The 23748-nt window shown below is 45.5% G+C and overlaps 1 protein-coding gene across 3 annotated transcripts in view; it reads right to left on the bottom strand.

Annotated features, from left to right (window-relative positions):
• Positions 1-23748, bottom strand: part of ORC3 (origin recognition complex subunit 3) — a 172238-nt gene that overhangs the window by 80706 nt on the left and 67784 nt on the right. For all 3 annotated transcript variants that reach the window (XM_075340142.1, XM_075340143.1, XM_075340144.1), the window contains exon 10: positions 7806-7919. In XM_075340142.1, the coding sequence (XP_075196257.1) occupies positions 7806-7919 (114 nt within the window). The remainder of the gene's footprint in view (positions 1-7805; positions 7920-23748) is intronic.

A 23748-nucleotide genomic window follows, 5' to 3' on the forward strand; every position in this document is an offset into this window, starting at 1 on the left:
GTCTACTCCTCCTATTATACTCTTCTCTCCCCAGGACTACTCCTCCTATTATACTCCTCACCCCCCCAGGACTACTCCTCCAACACACACACACACAAACCGCGCAACACACACAGCACCACACACACACAAACGCTGCAGACACACAGCGCTCCACAAACAACACCGCTCTCACACCCCCCCCACACCCACACAACACCCAGAACATTTACAGCACCCTACACAAACACTTGGCAACTACACACAACATCATCTATCTATATATATCTATATATATATATATATCTATATATATATATATATATCTATATATATATATATATATATATAGATATATATATATATATATATATATATATAACAAAAATCATACATCAACTACCTAATAAATTATAGAATACCCGATGCGTTAGAATCGGGCCATCTTCTAGTTATTATTATAAGTATAGTGCCTACAAGTAGTATTCAACCCCCTGCAGATTTAGCAGGTTTACACATTCGGAATTAACTTGGCATTGTGACATTTGGACTGTAGATCAGCCTGGAAGTGTGAAATGCACTGCAGCAAAAAAGAATGTTATTTCTTTTTTTTTTTTTTTTAAATTGTGAAAAGTTTATTCAGAGGGTCATTTATTATTCAACCCCTCAAACCACCAGAATTCTGTTTGGTTCCCCTAAAGTATTAAGAAGTATTTCAGGCACAAAGAACAATGAGCTTCACATGTTTGGATTAATTATCTCTTTTTCCAGCCTTTTCTGACTAATTAAGACCCTCCCCAAACTTGTGAACAGCACTCATACTTGGTCAACATGGGAAAGACAAAGGAGCATTCCAAGGCCATCAGAGACAAGATCGTGGAGGGTCACAAGGCTGGCAAGGGGTACAAAACCCTTTCCAAGGAGTTGGGCCTACCTGTCTCCACTGTTGGGAGCATCATTCAGAAGTGGAAGGCTTATGGAACTACTGTTAGCCTTCCACGGCCTGGACAGCCTTTGAAAGTTTCCACCCGTGTCGAGGCCAGGCTTGTCCGAAGAGTCAAGGCTAACCCAAGGACAACAAGGAAGGAGCTCCGGGAAGATCTCATAGCAGTGGGGACATTGGTTTCAGTCAATACTATAAGTAACGTACTCCACCGCAATGGTCTCCGTTCAAGACGAGCCCGTAAGGTACCTTTACTTTCAAAGCGTCATGTCAAGGCTCGTCTACAGTTTGCTCATGATCACTTGGAGGACTCTGAGACAGACTGGTTCAAGGTTCTCTGGTCTGATGAGACCAAGATCGAGATCTTTGGTGCCAACCACACACGTGACGTTTGGAGACTGGATGGCACTACATACGACCCCAAGAATACCATCCCTACAGTCAAGCATGGTGGTGGCAGCATCATGCTGTGGGGCTGTTTCTCAGCCAAGGGGCCTGGCCATCTGGTCCGCATCCATGGGAAGATGGATAGCACGGCCTACCTGGAGATTTTGGCCAAGAACCTCCGCTCCTCCATCAAGGATCTTAAGATGGGTCGTCATTTCATCTTCCAACAAGACAACGACCCAAAGCACACAGCCAACAAAACCAAGGCCTGGTTCAAGAGGGAAAAAATCAAGGTGTTGCAGTGGCCTAGTCAGTCTCCTGACCTTAACCCAATTGAAAACTTGTGGAAGGAGCTCAAGATTAAAGTCCACATGAGACACCCAAAGAACCTAGATAACTTGGAGAAGATCTGCATGGAGGAGTGGGCCAAGATAACTCCAGAGACCTGTGCCGGCCTGATCCGGTCTTATAAAAGACGATTATTAGCTGTAATTGCAAACAAGGGTTATTCCACAAAATATTAAACCTAGGGGTTGAATAATAATTGACCCACACTTTTATGTTGAAAATTTATTAAAATTTAACTGAGCAACATAACTTGTTGGTTTGTAAGATTTATGCATCTGTTAATAAATCCTGCTCTTGTTTGAAGTTTGCAGGCTCTAACTTATTTGCATCTTATCAAACCTGCTAAATCTGCAGGGGGTTGAATACTACTTGTAGGCACTGTATATATAGAGGTATAAATGGGGTGCATGTAGTTTTTATTGTTACCACTGGGGTACATCCAACAGCCTGTTCTCTTATTTAAACTTTTGGGAGGTGGTCAAATTACAAAAAAAAACCCCACCAATAAACAGCATTTGTGCTATTTTTTTTTCTCTTCAGCATTCATCAAATTGAATAAATATTAGTCTGTTTTATTAGTTCAGACAGTTATAGACATGGTGACACCAAACATGTTTATTTTTTTCATTATTTACCTTTGCTAAAACGTAAGTGATTATGTTTTTAATTTGTTTTTTTCTCTTATATTTTTTAAAAGATGTTTTTCCAGTTTTTTTAATAGTCCCTTAGGCACTGAAAAATTGTAAAATGACCAATCACCTGGCTGGTGTGGGGTATATCAATGGGCCCGCCCTTTGCGGTCATTGGAGGGCCCCAAGGTGTGACACATACCCTCTCACATTCAACGACTTATAGGGAACCTGTCACCCGATTCATGCAGACCAAACCACGGGCAGCATGACTCACATCCTGGCTCAAACCCTACAGCCAGTTATATCTTTCTCTGATACGCTCCGGCTTTACAGAGCAAACGTATTTTAAAGATCCGGCGAAGGATCATACTCTGAGACCAGACTAGTCCAGCTCCGCCCCTGGTAAGCTCTTCCAAGGCTCCGCTGAAGGGAATTAACAGGTTAAATGTTGCCACAAATGCAACTAACTCCGAAAGCAGCAGTTCCAGCCAGATGCTGGCTTTATAAGGGTACTTTCACATGTAGCCGATATGGTGCAGATTTTCTACATGCAACACAACTTTTGTCTCAGATTTTATCCTATCCATTGCAAAGTGTGAGTAAGCAAAGAAAATCAACACGAAGAATTAACATTCTGCAGACTTAAATATCTGAACCACAAGTCAATTTCCACACAGAAATGAGATTTTTTACATCTCCTCTCTTCTGTGCTACCATATTACATTGGGGACTTTGTACAGAAAATGTGCAATAACCCTATAATAAACCTAACATAGCCGGCACCTGAAGCATATGGGGTGGTCTCGGTCATCTAATGTAGTAAAGTATAGAAGCACGGTCTGATAGAGCGCTAAGGAGGCCACAGTATTAGATTAATTTTTTTTTAGAATTTATTGTTTTCTATCAGCCACAACGCGTTTCGATATACACAATATCTTCATCAGGTGGATATAAAACGGAATGTGGAGAATACTATTTAAAGGGACAGGTGCGATTCCATTGGTCAGCACCAAATTAATTGAAATGTCAACCCTTAATGTATCACAACCAGCCCTTCAACAATAATATAAAAGCTAATAAAAGATATTTAAAAAGGATTTTTCAAAAAGACTCTTTGCCATAAAAACATTATTTAAAAACACATGTGATAATATAATCATATAAATCATATATTAACTCCTAAAACTTAATACATAAAATCATGAGAACTTTTCAAAAAAATGATCTGAGTATGCCTGCACTACTAACATGTAATAATATTGTTATAATGTATGTCAGTGTGGGTAGATCAAGAATTTAAATTTATAAATTAGGGAATGGATATTCTTATTTTTAAAATTGCGTTAAATGTCTATTTAATCTCAACCACTGGGTACATATGCCAGCACAATAGGTGTTGTGAATCGCTTTTCCAGCACAATAGGTGCTGTGAACTGCTTTTCCAGCACAATAGGTGCTGTGAACTGCTTTTCCAGAACTGACAGAAATAGCTATTGAATCTCAAAACTGGGTGCATATCCAGCACAATAGGTGCTGTGAATCATTTTTCCAGAATCCGAGCAGTGGAATCATACATGTGCCAGCACAATGAAGGTTCCGATTGCATTATTAAATGTCTATTGAATCTCAACCACTGGGTGCATATGCCAGCACAATAGGTGCTGTGAATCACTTTTCCAGCACAATAGGTGCTGTGAACCGCTTTTCCAGATCTGACAAAAATGTCTATTAAATCTCAACCACTGGGTGCATATGCCAGCACAATAGGTGCTGTGAATAATTTTTTTTTTTTTCCCAGCACAATAGGTGCTGTGAATCACTTTTACAGAATCCGAACACTAGAATCATGCATATGCCAGCACAATAAAGGTTCCGATTAAATTGTGAAATGCTTATTGAGTCTCAACCCCTGGGTGCATATGCCAGCACAATGGGTGCTGTGAATCATTTTTCCAGCACAATAGGTGCTGTGAATCCCATTTTTTTTTTTTTCCCTTCCCCCCCCCCCAAACCCGAGCAACAGAATTCATTAAATCAATTCATTATTTGGCTACATTCTCAATAGTCATATTAAGACCCTCAGGGTGTAAGGTACCCAATCTGAATATCCAGTAACTCTCTCTTTTAATAAGTCTCTCGAACCGATCGGATCCGGAGTTATCTATGTGATCAATAATTAATAATCTCAATTGTTTGGGATCCTTCTGATGTGCAATTTGAAAATGTCGAGATAGACTGTGTTGTTGGAAGCCATTTTTGATATTGGACCTATGTTTATTCAACCTGGCGTGCATAGTTTGTACTGTACACGATGGATGTATCATCACTTTATAGCAATATCGAACACAGTTTAGGCATTGCCGCTGTCAAACAACACCTTGATAACGATCCCTTGATGCAGGTTGAGCAGAAAACTTTTCTTTTAACGGCAATTGATTTCATTTTATCTAATAATATTTTCACCTTTGAGACCAATATCTACAGGCAGAAGAGGGGCTGTGCGATGGGGACGGGATTCGCCACTAGTTACGCTAATCTGTTCATGGGGGTGTTTGAATCGTCTCACATCGCACAGTCCCCTCTGACAGAGGGTCATTTGGTTTACTACCGGCGCTTCATAGATGACCTGCTCCTCATTTGGAGGGGATCTCTATTACAAGCCAATCACTTCATTTCTCAACTCAATGTCAATTCCTGGGGTCTCACCTTTGCCGCTGCGGTTTCTTCCAGTGCCCTCCAGTTCTTGGACCTGATGGTGAGGTTAGATGAAAATGGGGGGGTCTCCACCTCGACACATTTCAAACAAGTAGATGTCAACAGCTACTTGAGGTTCGACAGTGGACACCTCCCTAGTTGGATAACCAATATTCCATACGGGCAATACTGGAGGGTCAGAAAAAACTGCACCGGTGATGATGATTTCCTGCAGGAATCCAATCTCCTGAGAAAAAGGTTCAGACAAAAAGGCTATCCATCTAAACTTCTGGAGGATGCCTTTAGTAAGACTAAGCAACTCACTCAGGACCTTTGTATCCGAAAGATCCAAGAGAAACAGCATAGTATTACAAAGAGTGAAGATAAATTGAATCCACGAAAATGGAGTTTAGTAACTACTTTTTGCAAATCCAGGATCCAAATTCACAAACTTCTAGAGAAATACTGGTTTATATTACAGGGTGACCCGCTACTTCGAGATCAGATCCCCCCTAAGCCCTCCATCATCTACCGGAGGAATATAAACTTGAAGAATCTAGTAGCGCCAAGTAATCCTACTCTTAAAGATTCTCCTAAAACCACCATTGTTTCCAGTAACAACGGAAACTATCGCTGCAACACCTCTAGGTGTAAATGCTGTGAGGTTATTGGTGATAAAATCACTTGCTTTACATCCCGGACCACAAATGCTCTTTTCCCCATTCAATTTCACCTAAACTGTCAGAGCACCTATGTCATTTACCTGCTTGAGTGCACGTGCGGTCTACAGTATGTGGGCCGTACAGTACAAACTATGCACGCCAGGTTGAATAAACATAGGTCCAATATCAAAAATGGCTTCCAACAACACAGTCTATCTCGACATTTTCAAATTGCACATCAGAAGGATCCCAAACAATTGAGATTATTAATTATTGATCACATAGATAACTCCGGATCCGATCGGTTCGAGAGACTTATTAAAAGAGAGAGTTACTGGATATTCAGATTGGGTACCTTACACCCTGAGGGTCTTAATATGACTATTGAGAATGTAGCCAAATAATGAATTGATTTAATGAATTCTGTTGCTCGGGTTTGGGGGTGGGGGAAGGGAAAAAAAAAAAAAAAAAAAGGGGATTCACAGCACCTATTGTGCTGGAAAAATGATTCACAGCACCCATTGTGCTGGCATATGCACCCAGGGGTTGAGACTCAATAAGCATTTCACAATTGAATCGGAACCTTTATTGTGCTGGCATATGCATGATTCTAGTGTTCGGATTCTGTAAAAGTGATTCACAGCACCTATTGTGCTGGGGAAAAAAAAAAAAAAAATTATTCACAGCACCTATTGTGCTGGCATATGCACCCAGTGGTTGAGATTTAATAGACATTTTTGTCAGATCTGGAAAAGCGGTTCACAGCACCTATTGTGCTGGAAAAGTGATTCACAGCACCTATTGTGCTGGCATATGCACCCAGTGGTTGAGATTCAATAGACATTTAATAATGCAATCGGAACCTTCATTGTGCTGGCACATGTATGATTCCACTGCTCGGATTCTGGAAAAATGATTCACAGCACCTATTGTGCTGGATATGCACCCAGTTTTGAGATTCAATAGCTATTTCTGTCAGTTCTGGAAAAGCAGTTCACAGCACCTATTGTGCTGGAAAAGCAGTTCACAGCACCTATTGTGCTGGAAAAGCGATTCACAACACCTATTGTGCTGGCATATGTACCCAGTGGTTGAGATTAAATAGACATTTAACGCAATTTTAAAAATAAGAATATCCATTCCCTAATTTATAAATTTAAATTCTTGATCTACCCACACTGACATACATTATAACAATATTATTACATGTTAGTAGTGCAGGCATACTCAGATCATTTTTTTGAAAAGTTCTCATGATTTTATGTATTAAGTTTTAGGAGTTAATATATGATTTATATGATTATATTATCACATGTGTTTTTAAATAATGTTTTTATGGCAAAGAGTCTTTTTGAAAAATCCTTTTTAAATATCTTTTATTAGCTTTTATATTATTGTTGAAGGGCTGGTTGTGATACATTAAGGGTTGACATTTCAATTAATTTGGTGCTGACCAATGGAATCGCACCTGTCCCTTTAAATAGTATTCTCCACATTCCGTTTTATATCCACCTGATGAAGATATTGTGTATATCGAAACGCGTTGTGGCTGATAGAAAACAATAAATTCTAAAAAAAAATTAATCTAATACTGTGGCCTCCTTAGCGCTCTATCAGACCGTGCTTCTATACTTTACTGCTGATCTTCCCCCCTGTGGGTTCACGGCAAGAGCTGCTTGATACGGAGGTCACATTACCAGAGACGCCCAGTGATCTGTCATGTGACCAGGTCCTCAGGAAATTGCTTCTCTGGATGGACATCGTGGGCTAACAGGTCAGAAGATTACTGACTCCACACTCCTGCCTTATACCGTAGTTGTGCGAGGGCTGCACAACCACATCAGGTGAGCAGATTCCTTTTCTTCTCCTCACCGCTATCTCCCAGAACCTTCACATGCGCTCCCTTGTTTAATTTTTATTCGGTCATCTAATGTGACTTCTGATATCCCAGATAGGTTAAATCCTCCAACCTCGGCCAACGTGAGCCTGAAAAGTCAGCTAATGGGAACAGGACATACCAGCCTATTGTGACTGCTTTAGCGGACAGAGAGAAAACCGAATTATTTCAAGAGTTTTTGGGTTTGTTTTTTAAGTAGTACGTACAGAGTGCTCCTTAAAAAAACATACCTGCTGCTCATGGAAAGATGAAGATAACTTTACCTGAAGGCCCTTGATGAAGTTCTGTACAGAGAAATCATGGTACAAAAATATTGTGATGAGGACTTGGAGAACACGTCCACTCAGCTTGAATGGGAATTGATTGCAGAGAAGAAGCTGACGATAAAAGATTTACATAGTGAAAAATACTCTAATAATTCATACAACACAATACTTAAAAAAGCCTTCCCATTAAGGTTTTTTTTCACTAAATATATGTATATGTGCATGTAGTATTAGTATATTAACCCTAGAACACATACCTGGGGGGCATTCTGTGTAATCTCATATTTGATATCTAGATTGCATCATCATGACAGTATTTGGTGGCGAGCTCTAGAAGATATATATATCTGGACTAAATGTATTCCAATCATATATTTCTCTACACTGAGATACAGGAAAGTTGATTGGCAGAGTGATATATTTACCCTCTTTTAAGGGCACATCACTGGTCTTTCCACTATATAACCAGCTGGAGTCCTTCAATGTATTGGTTATAGGCAATTGTTTATATGTATACCCTTAAGGTGTTTTTAGGTTTATATTTTTAATTTTGTATAATAAAGATTTGTTATTTTAGGAGTGACTTTTTTCTGTGAAATAAGAACCTGTGAAGTGCAATATGCACCCAGAACCACGAGCAGTTCTGGGTGCATATTCCTAATCCCTGCCTTGCAGTCCCAGCTTATAGTAGCATAGATAAAGGGATCTTTAGAAAAAGTATTTCTAAAGATCCTTTATGATATGCTAATGAGGCCAGAGACTAGGACGTTATTTCCCTTGGCTAGCTGGCCCCCTTAGCATGTAAACATGCTTTTGTGGGTATGCTAACATACTAATGAATGCACAGTGTCAGAGGCATAGTAGCTCTCACCTCTCTGGTGCCACCACTAGTTTTAGGCTCAGTGGGCTTGAAAAGGAGTCCCCGGACTTGTGGTCATGTGCACTACGAAGCCGGGTGTACGTGTCTCGGCTTCAACTGGGGACTTCTGATCCATACACACTGAGCCGAAAACCATGCCTCTGTCGCTGTACATTCATTAGCATGTTAGCACGCCCACAGGGGAGTGCTTACATGCTAAGGGGGCCGACTTGCCAAGGGAAATAACGCTCTCAAGACTAGTCACTGGCCTCATTAGCATATAATGAAGGATCTTTAGAAATACTTTTTTTTAAAGATCCCTAATATATATTTATGCTACTATAAGCTGGGACAGTTAGGCAGGGAATAGCAATATGCACCCAGAACTGCGTGTGGTTCTGTGTGCATATTGCACCTGACAGATTGCCTTTAATAGATCTTAGAATATTAATAATTTCCACAATTGGATGTGTTTTAAAAAAATGTTCCTTAGCGGAGATAATCTTATAAATAAGCCCCTGCTAGGTCCTGTGTAATGGCCATGTCTGACTGTACAGGGACATGATCTGATCATACCACATCTCCTGGGCAGGAGAGGAGGCAAAAGAGAGTATACAGATAGCACATCATGGGATTTTATCTGATTCCTTGAGGTAAAGCATTTTCCCTGCCTGTTTATAACAAATATTTTACCTCAAAGAAGAAGGGAATTTTGTTTACTTACCGTAAATTCCTTTTCTTCTAGCTCCAATTGGGAGACCCAGACAATTGGGTGTATAGGCTATGCCTCCGGAGGCCGCACATAGTATTACACTTAAAAGTGTTAAGCCCCTCCCCTTCTGCCTATACACCCCCCGTGCTCCCACGGGCTCCTCAGTTTTGGTGCAAAAGCAAGAAGGAGGAAAAAGAATTATAAACTGGTTTAAAGTAACTTCAATCCGAAGGAATATCGGAAAACTGAAACCATTCAACATGAACAACATGTGTACACAAAAAAACAGGGGCGGGTGCTGGGTCTCCCAATTGGAGCTAGAAGAAAAGGAATTTACGGTAAGTAAACAAAATTCCCTTCTTCTTTGTCGCTCCATTGGGAAACCCAGACAATTGGGACGTCCAAAAGCAGTCCCTGGGTGGGTAAAATAATACCTCGTAAGAGAGCCGTAAAACGGCCTCTTCCTACAGGTGGGCAACCGCCGCCTGAAGGACTCGTCTACCTAGGCTGGCATCCGCCGAAGCATAGGTATGCACCTGATAGTGTTTCGTGAAAGTGTGCAGGCTCGACCAGGTAGCCGCCTGACACACTTGCTGAGCCGTAGCCTGGTGCCTCAAAGCCCAGGACGCGCCCACGGCTCTGGTAGAATGGGCCTTCAGCCCTGAGGGAACCGGAAGCCCAGCCGAACGGTAGGCTTCGAGAATTGGCTCCTTGATCCACCGAGCCAAGGTTGATTTGGAAGCCTGTGACCCTTTACGCTGGCCAGCGACAAGGACAAAGAGTGCATCCGAGCGGCGCTGGGGCGCCGTACGAGAAATGTAGAGTCTGAGTGCTCTCACCAGATCTAACAAGTGCAAATCCTTTTCACATTGGTGAACTGGATGAGGACAAAAAGAAGGTAAGGAGATATCCTGATTGAGATGAAAGGGGGATACCACCTTAGGGAGAAATTCCGGAACCGGACGCAGAACCACCTTGTCCTGGTGAAACACCAGGAAAGGGGCTTTGCATGACAGCGCTGCTAGCTCAGACACTCTCCGAAGTAAAGTGACTGCTACTAGGAAGACCACTTTCTGCGAAAGGCGTGAGAGAGAAATATCTCTCATTGGCTCGAATGGTGGTTTCTGAAGAACCATCAGCACCCTGTTCAGATCCCAGGGTTCTAACGGCCGCTTGTAAGGAGGAACGATGTGACAAACCCCCTGCAGGAACGTGCGTACCTGTGGAAGTCTGGCTAGGCGCTTCTGGAAAAACACAGAGAGCGCTGAGACTTGTCCCTTAAGGGAGCCGAGCGACAAACCCTTTTCCAGTCCAGATTGAAGGAAGGACAGAAAAGTGGGCAAGGCAAAAGGCCAGGGAGAAAAACCCTGAGCAGAGCACCACGACAGGAAAATTTTCCACGTCCTGTGGTAGATCTTGGCGGACGTTGGTTTCCTAGCCTGTCTCATAGTGGCAATGACGTCTTGAGATAACCCTGAAGACGCTAGGATCCAGGACTCAATGGCCACACAGTCAGGTTGAGGGCCGCAGAATTCAGATGGAAAAACGGCCCTTGAGATAGCAAGTCTGGTCGGTCTGGTAGTGCCCACGGTTGGCCGACCGTGAGATGCCACAGATCCGGGTACCACGACCGCCTCGGCCAGTCTGGAGCGACGAGGATGACGCGGCGGCAGTCGGCCCTGATCTTGCGTAACACTCTGGGCAACAGTGCCAGCGGAGGAAACACATAAGGGAGCTGAAACTGCGACCAATCCTGAACTAAGGCGTCTGCCGCCAGAGCTCTGGGATCTTGAGACCGTGCCATGAACGTCGGTACCTTGTTGTTGTGCCGGGACGCCATGAGGTTGACGTCCGGCACCCCCCAGCGGCAACAGATCTCCTGAAACACGTCCGGGTGAAGGGACCATTCCCCTGCGTCCATGCCCTGGCGACTGAGATAATCTGCTTCCCAGTTTTCCACGCCTGGAATGTGAACTGCAGAGATGGTGGAGGCCGTGGCTTCCACCCACATCAAAATCCGCCGGACTTCCTGGAAGGCTTGCCGACTGCGAGTGCCGCCTTGGTGGTTGATGTATGCCACCGCTGTGGAATTGTCCGACTGAATTCTGATCTGCTTGCCTTCCAGCCACTGCTGGAACGCTTTCAGGGCAAGATACACTGCCCGTATTTCCAGAACATTGATCTGAAGCGAGGACTCTTGCTGGGTCCACGTACCCTGAGCCCTGTGGTGGAGAAAAACCGCTCCCCACCCTGACAAACTCGCGTCCGTCGTGACCACCTCCCAGGATGGGGGTAGGAAGGATTTCCCCTTCGATAATGAAGTGGGAAGAAGCCACCACCGAAGGGAAGCTTTGGTCGCCTGAGAGAGGGAGACGTTCCTGTCGAGGGACGTCGGCTTCCTGTCCCATTTGCGTAGGATGTCCCATTGAAGAGGACGCAGGTGAAACTGCGCGAAAGGAACTGCCTCCATTGCTGCCACCATCTTCCCCAGGAAGTGCATGAGGCGCCTCAAGGGGTGTGACTGGCCTTGAAGGAGAGATTGTACCCCTGTCTGTAGTGACCGCTGCTTGATCAGCGGAAGCTTCACTATCGCTGAGAGGGTATGAAACTCCATGCCAAGGTATGTGAACGATTGGGCCGGTGTCAGATTTGACTTTGGAAAATTGATGATCCACCCGAAACTCTGGAGAGTCTCCAGGGTAGCGTCGAGGCTGTGTTGGCATGCCTCTTGAGAGGGTGCCTTGATCAGGAGATCGTCCAAGTAAGGGATCACCGAGTGACCCTGAGAGTGGAGGACCGCTACTACAGTAGCCATAACCTTGGTGAAAACCCGTGGGGCTGTTGCCAGGCCGAACGGCAGTGCCACGAACTGCAGGTGTTCGTTTTCTATGGCGAAGCGCAAGAAGCGCTGGTGCTCTGGAGCAATCGGTACGTGGAGATAAGCATCTTTGATATCGATCGATGCAAGGAAATCTCCTTGGGACATTGAGGCGATGACGGAGCGGAGGGATTCCATCCGGAACCGCCTGGTCTTTACATGTTTGTTGAGAAGTTTCAGGTCCAGGACAGGACGGAAAGACCCGTCCTTCTTTGGGACCACAAACAAGTTGGAGTAAAAACCGTGGCCCTGTTGCTGAAGAGGAACAGGGACCACCACTCCTTCTGCCTTCAGAGTGCCCAGCGCCTGCAGAAGAGCCTCGGCTCGCTCGGGAGGCGGGGATGACCTGAAGAATCGAGTCGGGGGACGAGAGGTGAACTCTATCTTGTAACCGTGAGACAGAATGTCTCTCACCCAACGGTCTTTTACCCGTGGCAGCCAGGCGTCGCAAAAGCGGGAGAGCCTGCCACCGACCGAAGATGTGGAGTGAGGAGGCCGAAAGTCATGAGGAAGCCGCTTTGGTAGCGGCACCTCCGGTGGCCTTTTTAGGACGTGACTTAGACCGCCATGCGTCAGAGTTCCTTTGATCTTTCTGAGGCCTTTTGGACGAGGAGAATTGGGACCTGCCCGCGCCCCGAAAGGACCGAAACCTCGACTGCCCCTTCCTCTGTTGGGGTATGTTCGGTTTGGGCTGGGGTAAGGATGTATCCTTTCCCTTGGATTGTTTGATGATTTCATCCAAACGCTCGCCAAACAATCGGTCGCCAGAAATTGGCAAACTGGTTAAGCGCTTTTTGGCAACAGAATCTGCCTTCCATTCCCGTAGCCACAAGGCCCTGCGGAGTACCACCGAATTGGCGGCTGCAACCGCCGTACGGCTCGCAGAGTCCAGGACAGCATTAATAGCGTAAGACGCAAATGCCGACGTCTGAGTGGTTATGGACGCCACCTGTGGCGCGGACGTGCGTGTGGCTGCGTCAATTTGCGCTTGACCTGCTGAGATAGCTTGTAGCGCCCATACGGCTGCGAACGCTGGGGCAAAAGAAGCGCCGATAGCTTCATAGATGGATTTCAACCAGAGCTCCATCTGCCTGTCAGTGGCATCTTTGAGTGAAGCCCCATCTTCCACTGCAAGTATGGATCTAGCTGCCAGTCTGGAGATTGGAGGATCCACTTTGGGACACTGAGCCCAACTTTTGACCACGTCAGGGGGAAAAGGATAATGTGTATCCTTAAGGCGCTTAGAAAAACGCTTATCTGAACAAGCATGGTGATTCTGGACTGCCTCTCTGAAATCAGAGTGGTCCAGAAACATACTCGGTGTACGCTTGGGAAAACTGAAACGGAATTTCTCCTGCTGAGAAGCTGACTCCTCCACCGGAGGAGCTGAGGGAGAAATATCCAACATACGATTGATGGACGCAATAAGGTCGTTCACTATGGCGTCCCCGTCCGGAGTATCAAGATTGAGAGCGGCCTCAGGATCAGAATCCTGATCAGCTGTCTCCGCATCATCAACCAGAGATTCCCCCCTCTGAGACCCTGCACAATATGATGATGTCGAGGGAAAATCTAAGCGAGCTCGCTTAGTCGGTCTGGGGCTGGGGTCTGTGTCAGAACCCTCAGCCTGGGATCCATGAGATACCCTGGGAGGACATTGTTGGTCCAGCTGAGGTGGGCCAGGGAACAAAGATTCAACAGAGTCCCTGTGCTGAGATACTGGCCTGGACTGCAAGGCTTCTAGTATCTTAGCCATAGTCTCAGAGAGTTTTGCAAACTCCGTCCCCGTCACCTGAACAGTGTTAGCAGGTGGCTCCCCCTGGGCCCCTCTTAGCAGAGGCTCCGGCTGAGCAAGTGCCACAGGGGCCGAACAGTGCACACAATGAGGGTCAGTGGAACCTGCCGGTAGCGGGGTCGTACATGCGGCGCAGGCAACATAATAAGCCTGTGCTTTGGCACCCCTGCCTTTCGTGGGCGCCATGCTATTATCTTCCCTGAGTAACACAATAGGGTATATAGCCAGAAATCAACTGTGCACCATACAGTGTAAAACATATATACCATAAACATATAATGTTACACTACTGCACAATGGGGCTAGCACCACAGGTGCTGCTTACCACCCGCCTAAAGCGGTTGTGAGGCCACCAGAGTCCCTGCCTGGGTCTCCCAGACTTTGTCCCCCTCTGCTGCGTCCGAGGAGCTGACAGGAATGGCTGCCGGCGTCCTGAGGAGAGGAGGGAGCCGTGGGCGTGACCCAGAAAGTGCGGGAACTGGTGCCCGCACTGTGCACAGTGAGGGGGGTGGAGTATGCAAAGCATGCTCCAGCCCTCAGTGCTGCTCGTTCTGTGCAGCGTCCCGCCCTTCCCCTGCCTGTCAGGGCTGTGGGCGGGAGGAAAGGAAACTAGGCCGCAAAAAGCCGGGGACTCTAGTAATAAACGCGGCCGCCGTAAAAGCGCGGCCGGCGTGAAAGTCCCCGGCGCACTACAAGTCCCAGCCGCGCCGCAGTGTTTCCATGGCCGCGGCGGTCAGTGCGGCAGTCCCTATACATAAACACACTCAGCAACGCTGAGTGTGTAATGGCACATATTAACCCGGTCAGCGCCGTGGTCCCCGGTGCACTAGCACACCCAGCAAAGCTGGAGTGTTGCTGTGCGCGGTCCCCACCGGGATACAAAGTAGCTCCAAGTAGCAGGGCCATGTCCCTGAACGATACCCGGCTCCTATCCAGCAGGCTCCACAGGAGTTGTGGATGAAGCGCGGTCTCAGTGCCTGGAGACCGATAGGATCCCACTTCCACCAGAGCCCTAAGGGGGATGGGGAAGGAAAAAACAGCATGTGGGCTCCAGCCTCCGTACCCGCAATGGATACCTCAACCTTACAACACCACCGACAAGAGTGGGGTGAGAAGGGAGCATGCTGGGGGCTCTATATGGGCCCACTTTTCTTCCATCCGACATGGTCAGCAGCTGCTGCTGACCAATCTATGGAGCAGTGCGTGCGTGTCTGACCTCCTTCGCACAAAGCAAAAAACTGAGGAGCCCGTGGGAGCACGGGGGGTGTATAGGCAGAAGGGGAGGGGCTTAAGACTTTTAAGTGTAATACTTTGTGCGGCCTCCGGAGGCATAACCTATACACCCAATTGTCTGGGTCTCCCAATGGAGCGACAAAGAAAGAATAATTTGCGATCCTCTGCTGTAATGTTTGTATACTTTATTACTTCCTCCCCGGACCAGGAGCTGTGGTATGATGAGACCATGTCCCTGTACAGTCAGACACGGCCATTACACAGTACATAGCAGAAGCATATTTATAAGATTATCTCAGCACACAGACATTATTTTTTATACACATCCTATTATGGAAATTATTATTATTCCAAGATCTATTCATTAAAATCAACTTTAAAATGAATGTTGTTGGTGGGAAAACCCCTTTAATGGGAGTGCGTCTTTAACACAGTACACAGCTAGCAACATAGTGAAACTACATGTTAATTCTTTCATTGTTGCTGGCTCATCGCTTCCGCTCAAAGCCTGTGAGAAGTGACAAGAATCTTCTAAGTACTGTAGTACGTCAGAATTGACAACCGACATACAGTATGCTCAGAAGAGTGGGACTAGCCCAGTCACTGAAACGAGCCTCACTGATGACTATTACATTGAGGGGGCAAAGGGTGCGACAGTGACCGCAGCCTCTGCCCCGGATGGCAACTCATTTGACTATCTCAGCATGCACTGGGATTATCAAATGAAAAGTAATAGAAGAGGAAGTAGATAAAAATAAAATATAGGAGTCTGTGTAGAGAGTGAATAGTTGGGACTTTATAATGAAGTTATATTAAAAAAAAAAAAAAAGAAGAAATTAGATTATTGATATTAAATAGACAGACATTTAGGATTAAACTAAGTTTTAGTTTCAGACCACCTCTAAACTTTTTTCTGATGGCACATTTCCTTTAACCCCTTAAGGACGAAGCCAGATTTGTACTTAATGCCCAGGCCATTTTTTGCAATTTTGACCAGTGTCACTTTATAAGGTTATAACTCTGGAACGCGTCAATGGATCCCGGTGAGTCTGAGATTGTTTTTTCGTGACATATTGGGCTTCATGTTAGAGGTAAATTTAGGATGATATTTTTTTATTTTATTTGTGAAAAAATCTGAAATTTGACAAAAAAATTAAAAATTTTGCAAGTTTCAAACTTTTAATTTTTATGCCCATAAACCGGAGAGTTATGTCACACAAAATAGTTAATAAATAACATTTCCCACTTGTCTACTTTAGATCAGCGCAATTTTTGAAACAAAATTTTTTGGGGTTAGGAAGTTAGAAGGGTTCAAAGTTCATCAGCAATATCCCATTTTTTCAACAAAATTTACAAAACCATTTTTTTAGGGACCACATCACATTTGATGTGACTTTGACAGGCCTGGGTGACAGAAAATACCCAAAAGTGACACCATTCTAAAACCTGCACCCCTCAAGGTACTCAAAACCACATTCAAGAAGTTTATTAACCCTTCAGGTGCTTCACAGGAACTAAAGTAATATGGAATGAAAAAAAATAAAAATTAACATTTTACCTAAAAATGTTACTTTAGCACTAATTTTCTTACTTTTTCAAGAGGTAACACCAAAAATTGGACCTCACACTTTGTTACCCACTTTCTTATGAGCGCGCCGATACCCCACATGTGGTCAGAAACCTTTGTTTGGGTAAATGGGAGAGCTTGGAATGAAAGGAGCAATATTGGAATTTTGGAAAGCAAAGTTGGCTGAAACAGATTGCGGGCACCATGTTGCTTTTACAGATCCCCTAAGGTACCTAAACAGCAGGAACCCCCCTCAAGTGACCCCATTTTGGAAACTAGACCCCTTAAGGCTTCTATCGAGGGGTATACTGAGCATTTTGGACCCACAGGTACTTCACAGATTTTGATAACGTTACTTTGTCATATTGAAAATTGTAATTTTTTTCTCAAAAATGTTGCTTTAGCATCAATTCTCTCACTTTTTCAAGAGGTAATTCCAAAAATTTGACCCAAATGTTTGTTACCCACTTTTTTATGAGCGCGGTGATACCTCACATGTGGTCTGAAACCTTTGTTTGGACAAATGGGAGGGCTTGGAACGAAAGGAGCAATATTTGAATTTTGGAAAGGAAATTTGGCTGAAAAAGATTGCGGGCACCATGTCGCATTTGGAGGACCCTTAAGGTACGTAAACAGCAAAAAAACACCACAAGTGACCCCATATTGGAAACTAGGCCTCTCAAGGAATTTATCTAGATGTTTGGTGAGTACCCTGAACCCCCAGGTGCTTCACAGAAGTTTATAACGTTGAGCCATGAAAATAAAAAAATAAAATTTTACCACAAAATTGTTACTTCAACCAGGTAGCTTTTTTTTCACAAGGGTAACAGGAAAAAAATCACCATGAAATGTATTGTGCAATTTCCCCTGAGTTTGGTGATATCTTATATGTGGTGGAAATCAACTGTTTGGGGACACGGCAGGTCTTGGAAGGGAAGGAGTGCAATTTGACTGAACATTTGGCTGGAATAATTAGTGGACGCTATGTCGCATTTGGAAAGCCCCTAAAGTGCCTAAACAGTGGAGGCCCCCCACAAGTGACCCCATTCTGGAATCAAGAAACCTCAAGGCTTTTATCTAGGTGTATATTGAGCATTTTGAATCCACGAATACTTCACAGAATTTGATAAGCTTAGGTTGCCATATTGAAAATTTTCATTTTTTTCACAAAAATGTTTCTTTAGCATCACATTTCTCACTTTTTCAAGAGGCAACAACAAAACGTGGACCCCACAGGTTGTTATCCAATTTCTTGTGAGCGCAGGGATACCCCATATGTGGCCAAAAACCTCTGTTTGGATATATGGGAGGGCTTGGAATGGAAGGAGCACCATTTGAATTTTGGAAAAGTTGAAATAAATTGCGCGCACCATGTCACATTAGCAGGGCCTCTTGGGTACCTATACATTAGAAACCCCCCACAAGTGACTCCATTTTGGAAACTGGACCCCTCAAGGATTTTATTCAGAAGTATAGTAAGCATTTTGAATCCACAGGTACTTCACAAAAATGTTGCTGTAGCAACAAATGTCTCTCTTTTAGGCTATGTGGCCATGATCCAGCGACACAGCGTCCAGTACACAGTGTCAGCCTTCCTGCAGAGATGTGAGTGTTGTCCACGGGAGAACGCAGCTGCCCATGCCCACGATTTGGGTTCAGGCTGCTGTGGAGCTCTATGCTACCTGCAGAGCACACTCATCTCCGCAGCATAAATTGACATGCTGAGGCTCAGGAAGCTGCGCCACAGGTCGGTTTATGCTGCGGAGAAAAGAAGCACAGTGGGTACGGGATTTCTAAAAATCCTTCCACTGTGCTTCTACTGCACAACGCAGCGTTATAGACGCAGGGAAAACACTCTGCGCCCATAACGCTGCAAACCCTGATTGTGGGCACACAGCCTAAAATGCTACAATGGATGAATGGATAGATGTCAAACATATATAACGTCCCACCCCCCCTGCATATTCTAAGCTGGCGCCCTTTAGTGCCTTTCATGTGGCACTAAAGGGTGCCTAGCCTTGTATTTAGCCCAAAAAGAAAAAAAATAATTAAAATAAATGACGTGGGGTCCCCCCTATTTTTGATAGCCAGCTAGGGTAAAGCAGACAGCTGTAGCCTGCAAACCACAGCTGACAGCTTCACCTTGGCTGGTGATCAATTTGGAGGGCTCCCCAGGCTGTTTTTTTTTTTTAATTATTTATAAATAATTAAAAAAAAAAAACAAACGTGGGGTCCCCCCAAATTAGATCACCAGCCAAGGTGAAGCTGACAGCTGGGGTCTGGTATTCTCAGGATGGGAAGAGCCATGGTTATTGGACTCTTCCCAGCCTAAAAATAGCAGGCCGCAGCCGCCCCAGAAGTGGCGCATCCATTAGGTGCGCCAATTCTGGCGCTTCGCCCCAGCTCATCCCGCGCCCTGGTGCGTTGGCTAACGGGGTAATAAATGGGGTTGATACCAGGTGTGTAATGTCACCTGGCATCAAGCCCAGCAATTAGTTATGTCACGGCGTCTATCAGATACCCGACATAACTAATTGACAGTAATAAAAAAAAAATTGACAACAAAAAAAAATTTATTTGAAAAAACACTCCCCAAAACATTCCCTGATTGACCAATTTATTGAAAAGAAAAGAAAAAAAAATCCGCTGTAATCCATTTGGACGTCCCACGTCGACTCTGGACCTTCTAGAATATGGGGGACACGTTCAGGGAACGTATCCCCCATTTTCTAGGAGGGCAGACCCTCCATTTCAGGAGAGTGGGTGCAAAGAATCTGCACCCACTCTCCCCGGGTCACAGCTGCAGACTCCGTGCAGCAGCAGCAGCAGCAGCAGCAGCCAGCGTCCTGAAAACAGGAAGCTGACAGCCGCGCTCTGCACATGTGACCGGCGTCTGCTGTGAAGGAGCCGGAGGAGGGGGCCGCGGGGGATCAGGGCTCCGACAGGTATGTATGACACCGGGGAACACCGGGGAGGATAGGGGGGGACCCGGCAGGGCCTGGGGAGCAGGTTTCTGTCGCATGTGTGATGGCACATGCGACAGAAACCATAGGAAAGGGGGAAATGCGGCCGGCGCGCTGCTGTGATCGCCGGTGCGCGCGGCCATCTTGGATTTTCGGGAGGGGGTTGGGGGTCGGGGGGGGGCACTTTGGGGATACCGAGGGGACCGGAGGGAACCGGGAAAAAGATTTATCTCCCATCTGGCATGTTTGATCATGCCAGATGGGAGATAAATCATTTTTTACCGGCACGGTCATTTACTGTAACCTGATCATCGGTATACGGTGTATACCGGTCATCAGGTGAGCGGGGACCGGAAAAAACCAGCCAGAATCATGATCTCCAGGGTCTCAGCTACCCCCGGCAGCTGAGACCCCGGAAATTTTCCGACTCTGGGGGGCACTAGACCCTTTTTTCCGACCGCCGTTAAAAAGCGGCGGATCGGAAAAAGTACCCTAATATGCCGCCGTTAAAAGGCGTATCGGCGGTCGTAAAGGGGTTAAAACACTAATAATGAAAATTTGAGGATAATTTTTACTAACCATTGGGCGCTCCTACTCTCTTTTATTATGGGTTTCAGAAGTGTTTAAAGGGAACCTGTCAGATGCAATATGCACCCAAGACCACGAGCAGTTCTGGGTGCATATTGCTAACCCCTGCCTAACCATCCCTGTATACACTAGCATAGATAAAGGGATCTTTAGAAAAAGTATTTCTAAAGATCTTTTACCGTATGCTAATGAGCAAGGGGACTAGGCCCCTGGGTGTTAGTTCCCCGGCTAGTCGTCTCCATTAGCATGTTAGTACACCCCTGTTGGCGTGCTAACATGGTCATGAATGTGCAGCATCAGAGGATGATCTCACTCACCTCTCCACTGCCATCATGTCCAACGGGGGATTTCGGCTCAGTGCACATGACCCCTGGAGTTCCAGTCATGCACACTATGCCGCCGGGTGTATGCATCCTAGCTTCAAACTGAAGTAGTGCGTATGACCGAAACTCCGGGGTCATGCGCACTGAGCCGAAATCCTGCATCGGATGTGATGACGGCGGAGAGGTAAGTGAGATCATCCTCTGACGCTGTGCATTAATTAGCATGTTAGTACACCCACAGGGGCATACTAACATGCTAATAGAGCCGACTAGCAAGGGAAGCAACGCCCTTGGGGCAAGTTTCTGCGCTCATTAGCATATGGTAAAAGATCTTTAGAAATACTTTTTCTAAAAATCCCTTTATCTATACTATTGTATACAGCGACGGTTATGGAGGGATTAGCAATATGTACCCAGAACTGCTCGAGGTTCTGGCTGCATATTCGAACTGACAGGTTCACTTTAATGTGATGATTAACTCTTTTAATGCCACGGAATGTTAGATCTAGAAAAAAGGATTACATTTGCCCAGAGCTTAAATCGTGGATCATATTACCGTAAATACCAACAATCAAAGAAGCCATGATAACAGGCTCAATATTAGAAACGCAATATATGGGACAATGAAGTGAGAGGGAAGCAGGAAAAGGGCTACATTCAGGTTCCATCCGTCAGGGAATATGCATGCTACATTTTTCTTCAGGCAGGTCAACTATGAAACTTGCCTGAAAAAGCATCTAATAATCACTCAAAAGTATGAACATTTCACAGTATGGATTTCTATAAAATGTGCTGTTGATATGACATGATCAATTTTTTGGGAGTTCTTGCTTTTGATTTCCAAAGTTGCAAAGCAGTTAAAAAAATGGTAATCTTTAGGTGTTTTCCGCTCTGAAGATGCTTTATACTTTACAAAACAAGTCAATGGAAAGGCTTCAAAGATGCCCAGGTGTTTTTTTGAGCGTATCGCCAGATTTTTTTCTGAAAACCCATTAGTTATTTTTTGATTATTGAATGAAATTGGGTACGAAAACGCCAACAAAAAAAATAAAAGCTGCAGAAAATAAGAAAAAAAAAAAAAAGACAAGCACCTGGCGTTTCCTCATTCCGAAGTATAATATATAAAAGATACGTGACTATAATATAGGTGGCGAGTATGAACTGCACGTCTTTATCTTCTACTCTGTAGAGGTGTTGTGCATTTTAAGCTTTGCTTGAATCCGATTTTTTTGCCACCCACACGGGTACATGTGAGATAAATGGATTTTTGTGTACTCACCGTAAAATCGTTTTCTCTTAGCCATCATTGGGGGACACAGGACCATGGGTGTTATGCTGCCTATCCATAGGAGGACACTAAGTAGATGCAAAAGCATAGCTCCTCCTCTGCAGTATACACCCCCTGGCCGGGCCAGGCAACCTCAGTTTTAGTACACAAACAGTAGGAGAAAAAAGCAGTAAAAAAAACTTCTCAACAGAGGAACCTGAGAAAAGAAGAGTCAAAACCAAATAAGGTACTGAGAGAACCAAGGCCCCGCAGGGCAACAGGCTGGGTGCTGTGTCCCCCAATGATGGCTAAGAGAAAACGATTTTATGGTGAGTACACAAAAATCCGTTTTTCTCTGACGCCTCATTGGGGGACACAGGACCATGGGACGTCCCAAAGCAGTCCATGGGTGGGAAACAAAAGAAGACAACACAACCCAAGGACTAGGAACCAGTCCCAGACAGCCTGGAGCGCCTACTGAGAGAGGTGCTGTACTGCAGTTTGCAGAATTTTCCTACCCAGATTTGCCTCAGTTGAAACCTGGGTATGGACTCTGATGCTTTGAAAAAGTATGTAGGCTAGACCAGGTCGCAGCCTTACACACCTGTTCCACTGAAGCCTGATGCCGAATGGCCCATGAAGCGCCAACTGCTCACGTGGAATGAGCCCGCAGCCCACTAGGAATGGGCTTGAGTTGCAAGCGGTAGACTTTCTGGATCATAGAGCGAATCCAGCGAGCCAGAGTCGCCTTTGAAGCTGCCTGTCCCTTCTTAGGCCCCTCAGGAATGACAAACAAAGAGTCCGTTTTTCTAAAGGGGGCTGTCCTGGATATGTAATATCTGAGAGCTCTGATGAGGTCTAACGAATGCAGAGACCTTTCCACCCTATGAACTGGGTGTGGACAAAATGAAGGCAGAACAATGTCCTCGTTCAAATGAAACGGGGTAACAACCTTTGGAAGGAAATCCGGAAGGGGGCGCAGAACCACCTTGTCCTGGTGAAAGATCAGAAAAGGCTCGCGGCAAGAGAGTGCTGCTAGCGCCGAAACCCGTCTGATGGAAGTAATTGCCACCAGGAATGTTACCTTCCAGGACAGAAGAGCAAGGGAGGATTCCTTGAGGGGTTCAAAGGGAGACCTCTGGAGACCGTCCAGAACGAGGTTGAGGTCCCATGGGTCCAGCGGCCGTTTGTACGGGGGAACTAGATGGGAAACGCCCTGGAGGAAGGTCTTGACCTGCGGTTTTTGAGCCAGGCGGCATTGGTAGAAGATTGAGAGCGCTGAGACCTTCCCTTTAAGGGTACTGAGAGCCAACCTCGCTTGCAAGCCAGACTGTAGAAAGTCGAGAATTCTGGGGATGGCCAGAGGCATAGGCTGGACGTTAGTTTCTTTGCACCATGAAAGGAAGATTTTCCACGTACGGTGGTAAATGCGGGATGAAGCAGGCTTTCGGGCGCTGATCATGGTGGAGATAACCGCGGGGGAGAATCCCGCTCTTGTTAATACCCAGGTCTCAATGGCCATATCGTCAGCTTCAGGGCTCTGGAGTTCTGATGGGAAATGGGCCCTTGGGTCAGCAAGTCTGGGATGTCTGGAAGGCGCCACGGTGCGTCTGTGAGCATTTGTACTAATTCGGCGTACCAGGCGCGCCTGGGCCAGTCCGGTGCTATCAGTATCACCGGGACTCACTCTGCCTTAATCTTCCTGATCACCCGCGGCAGCAGGGGTAGAGGTGGAAATATGTAAGGCAGGCGGAA

Source organism: Anomaloglossus baeobatrachus, chromosome 3 (assembly GCF_048569485.1).
Source record: "Anomaloglossus baeobatrachus isolate aAnoBae1 chromosome 3, aAnoBae1.hap1, whole genome shotgun sequence".
In the NCBI taxonomy this organism is placed as follows: Eukaryota; Metazoa; Chordata; class Amphibia; order Anura; family Aromobatidae; genus Anomaloglossus; species Anomaloglossus baeobatrachus.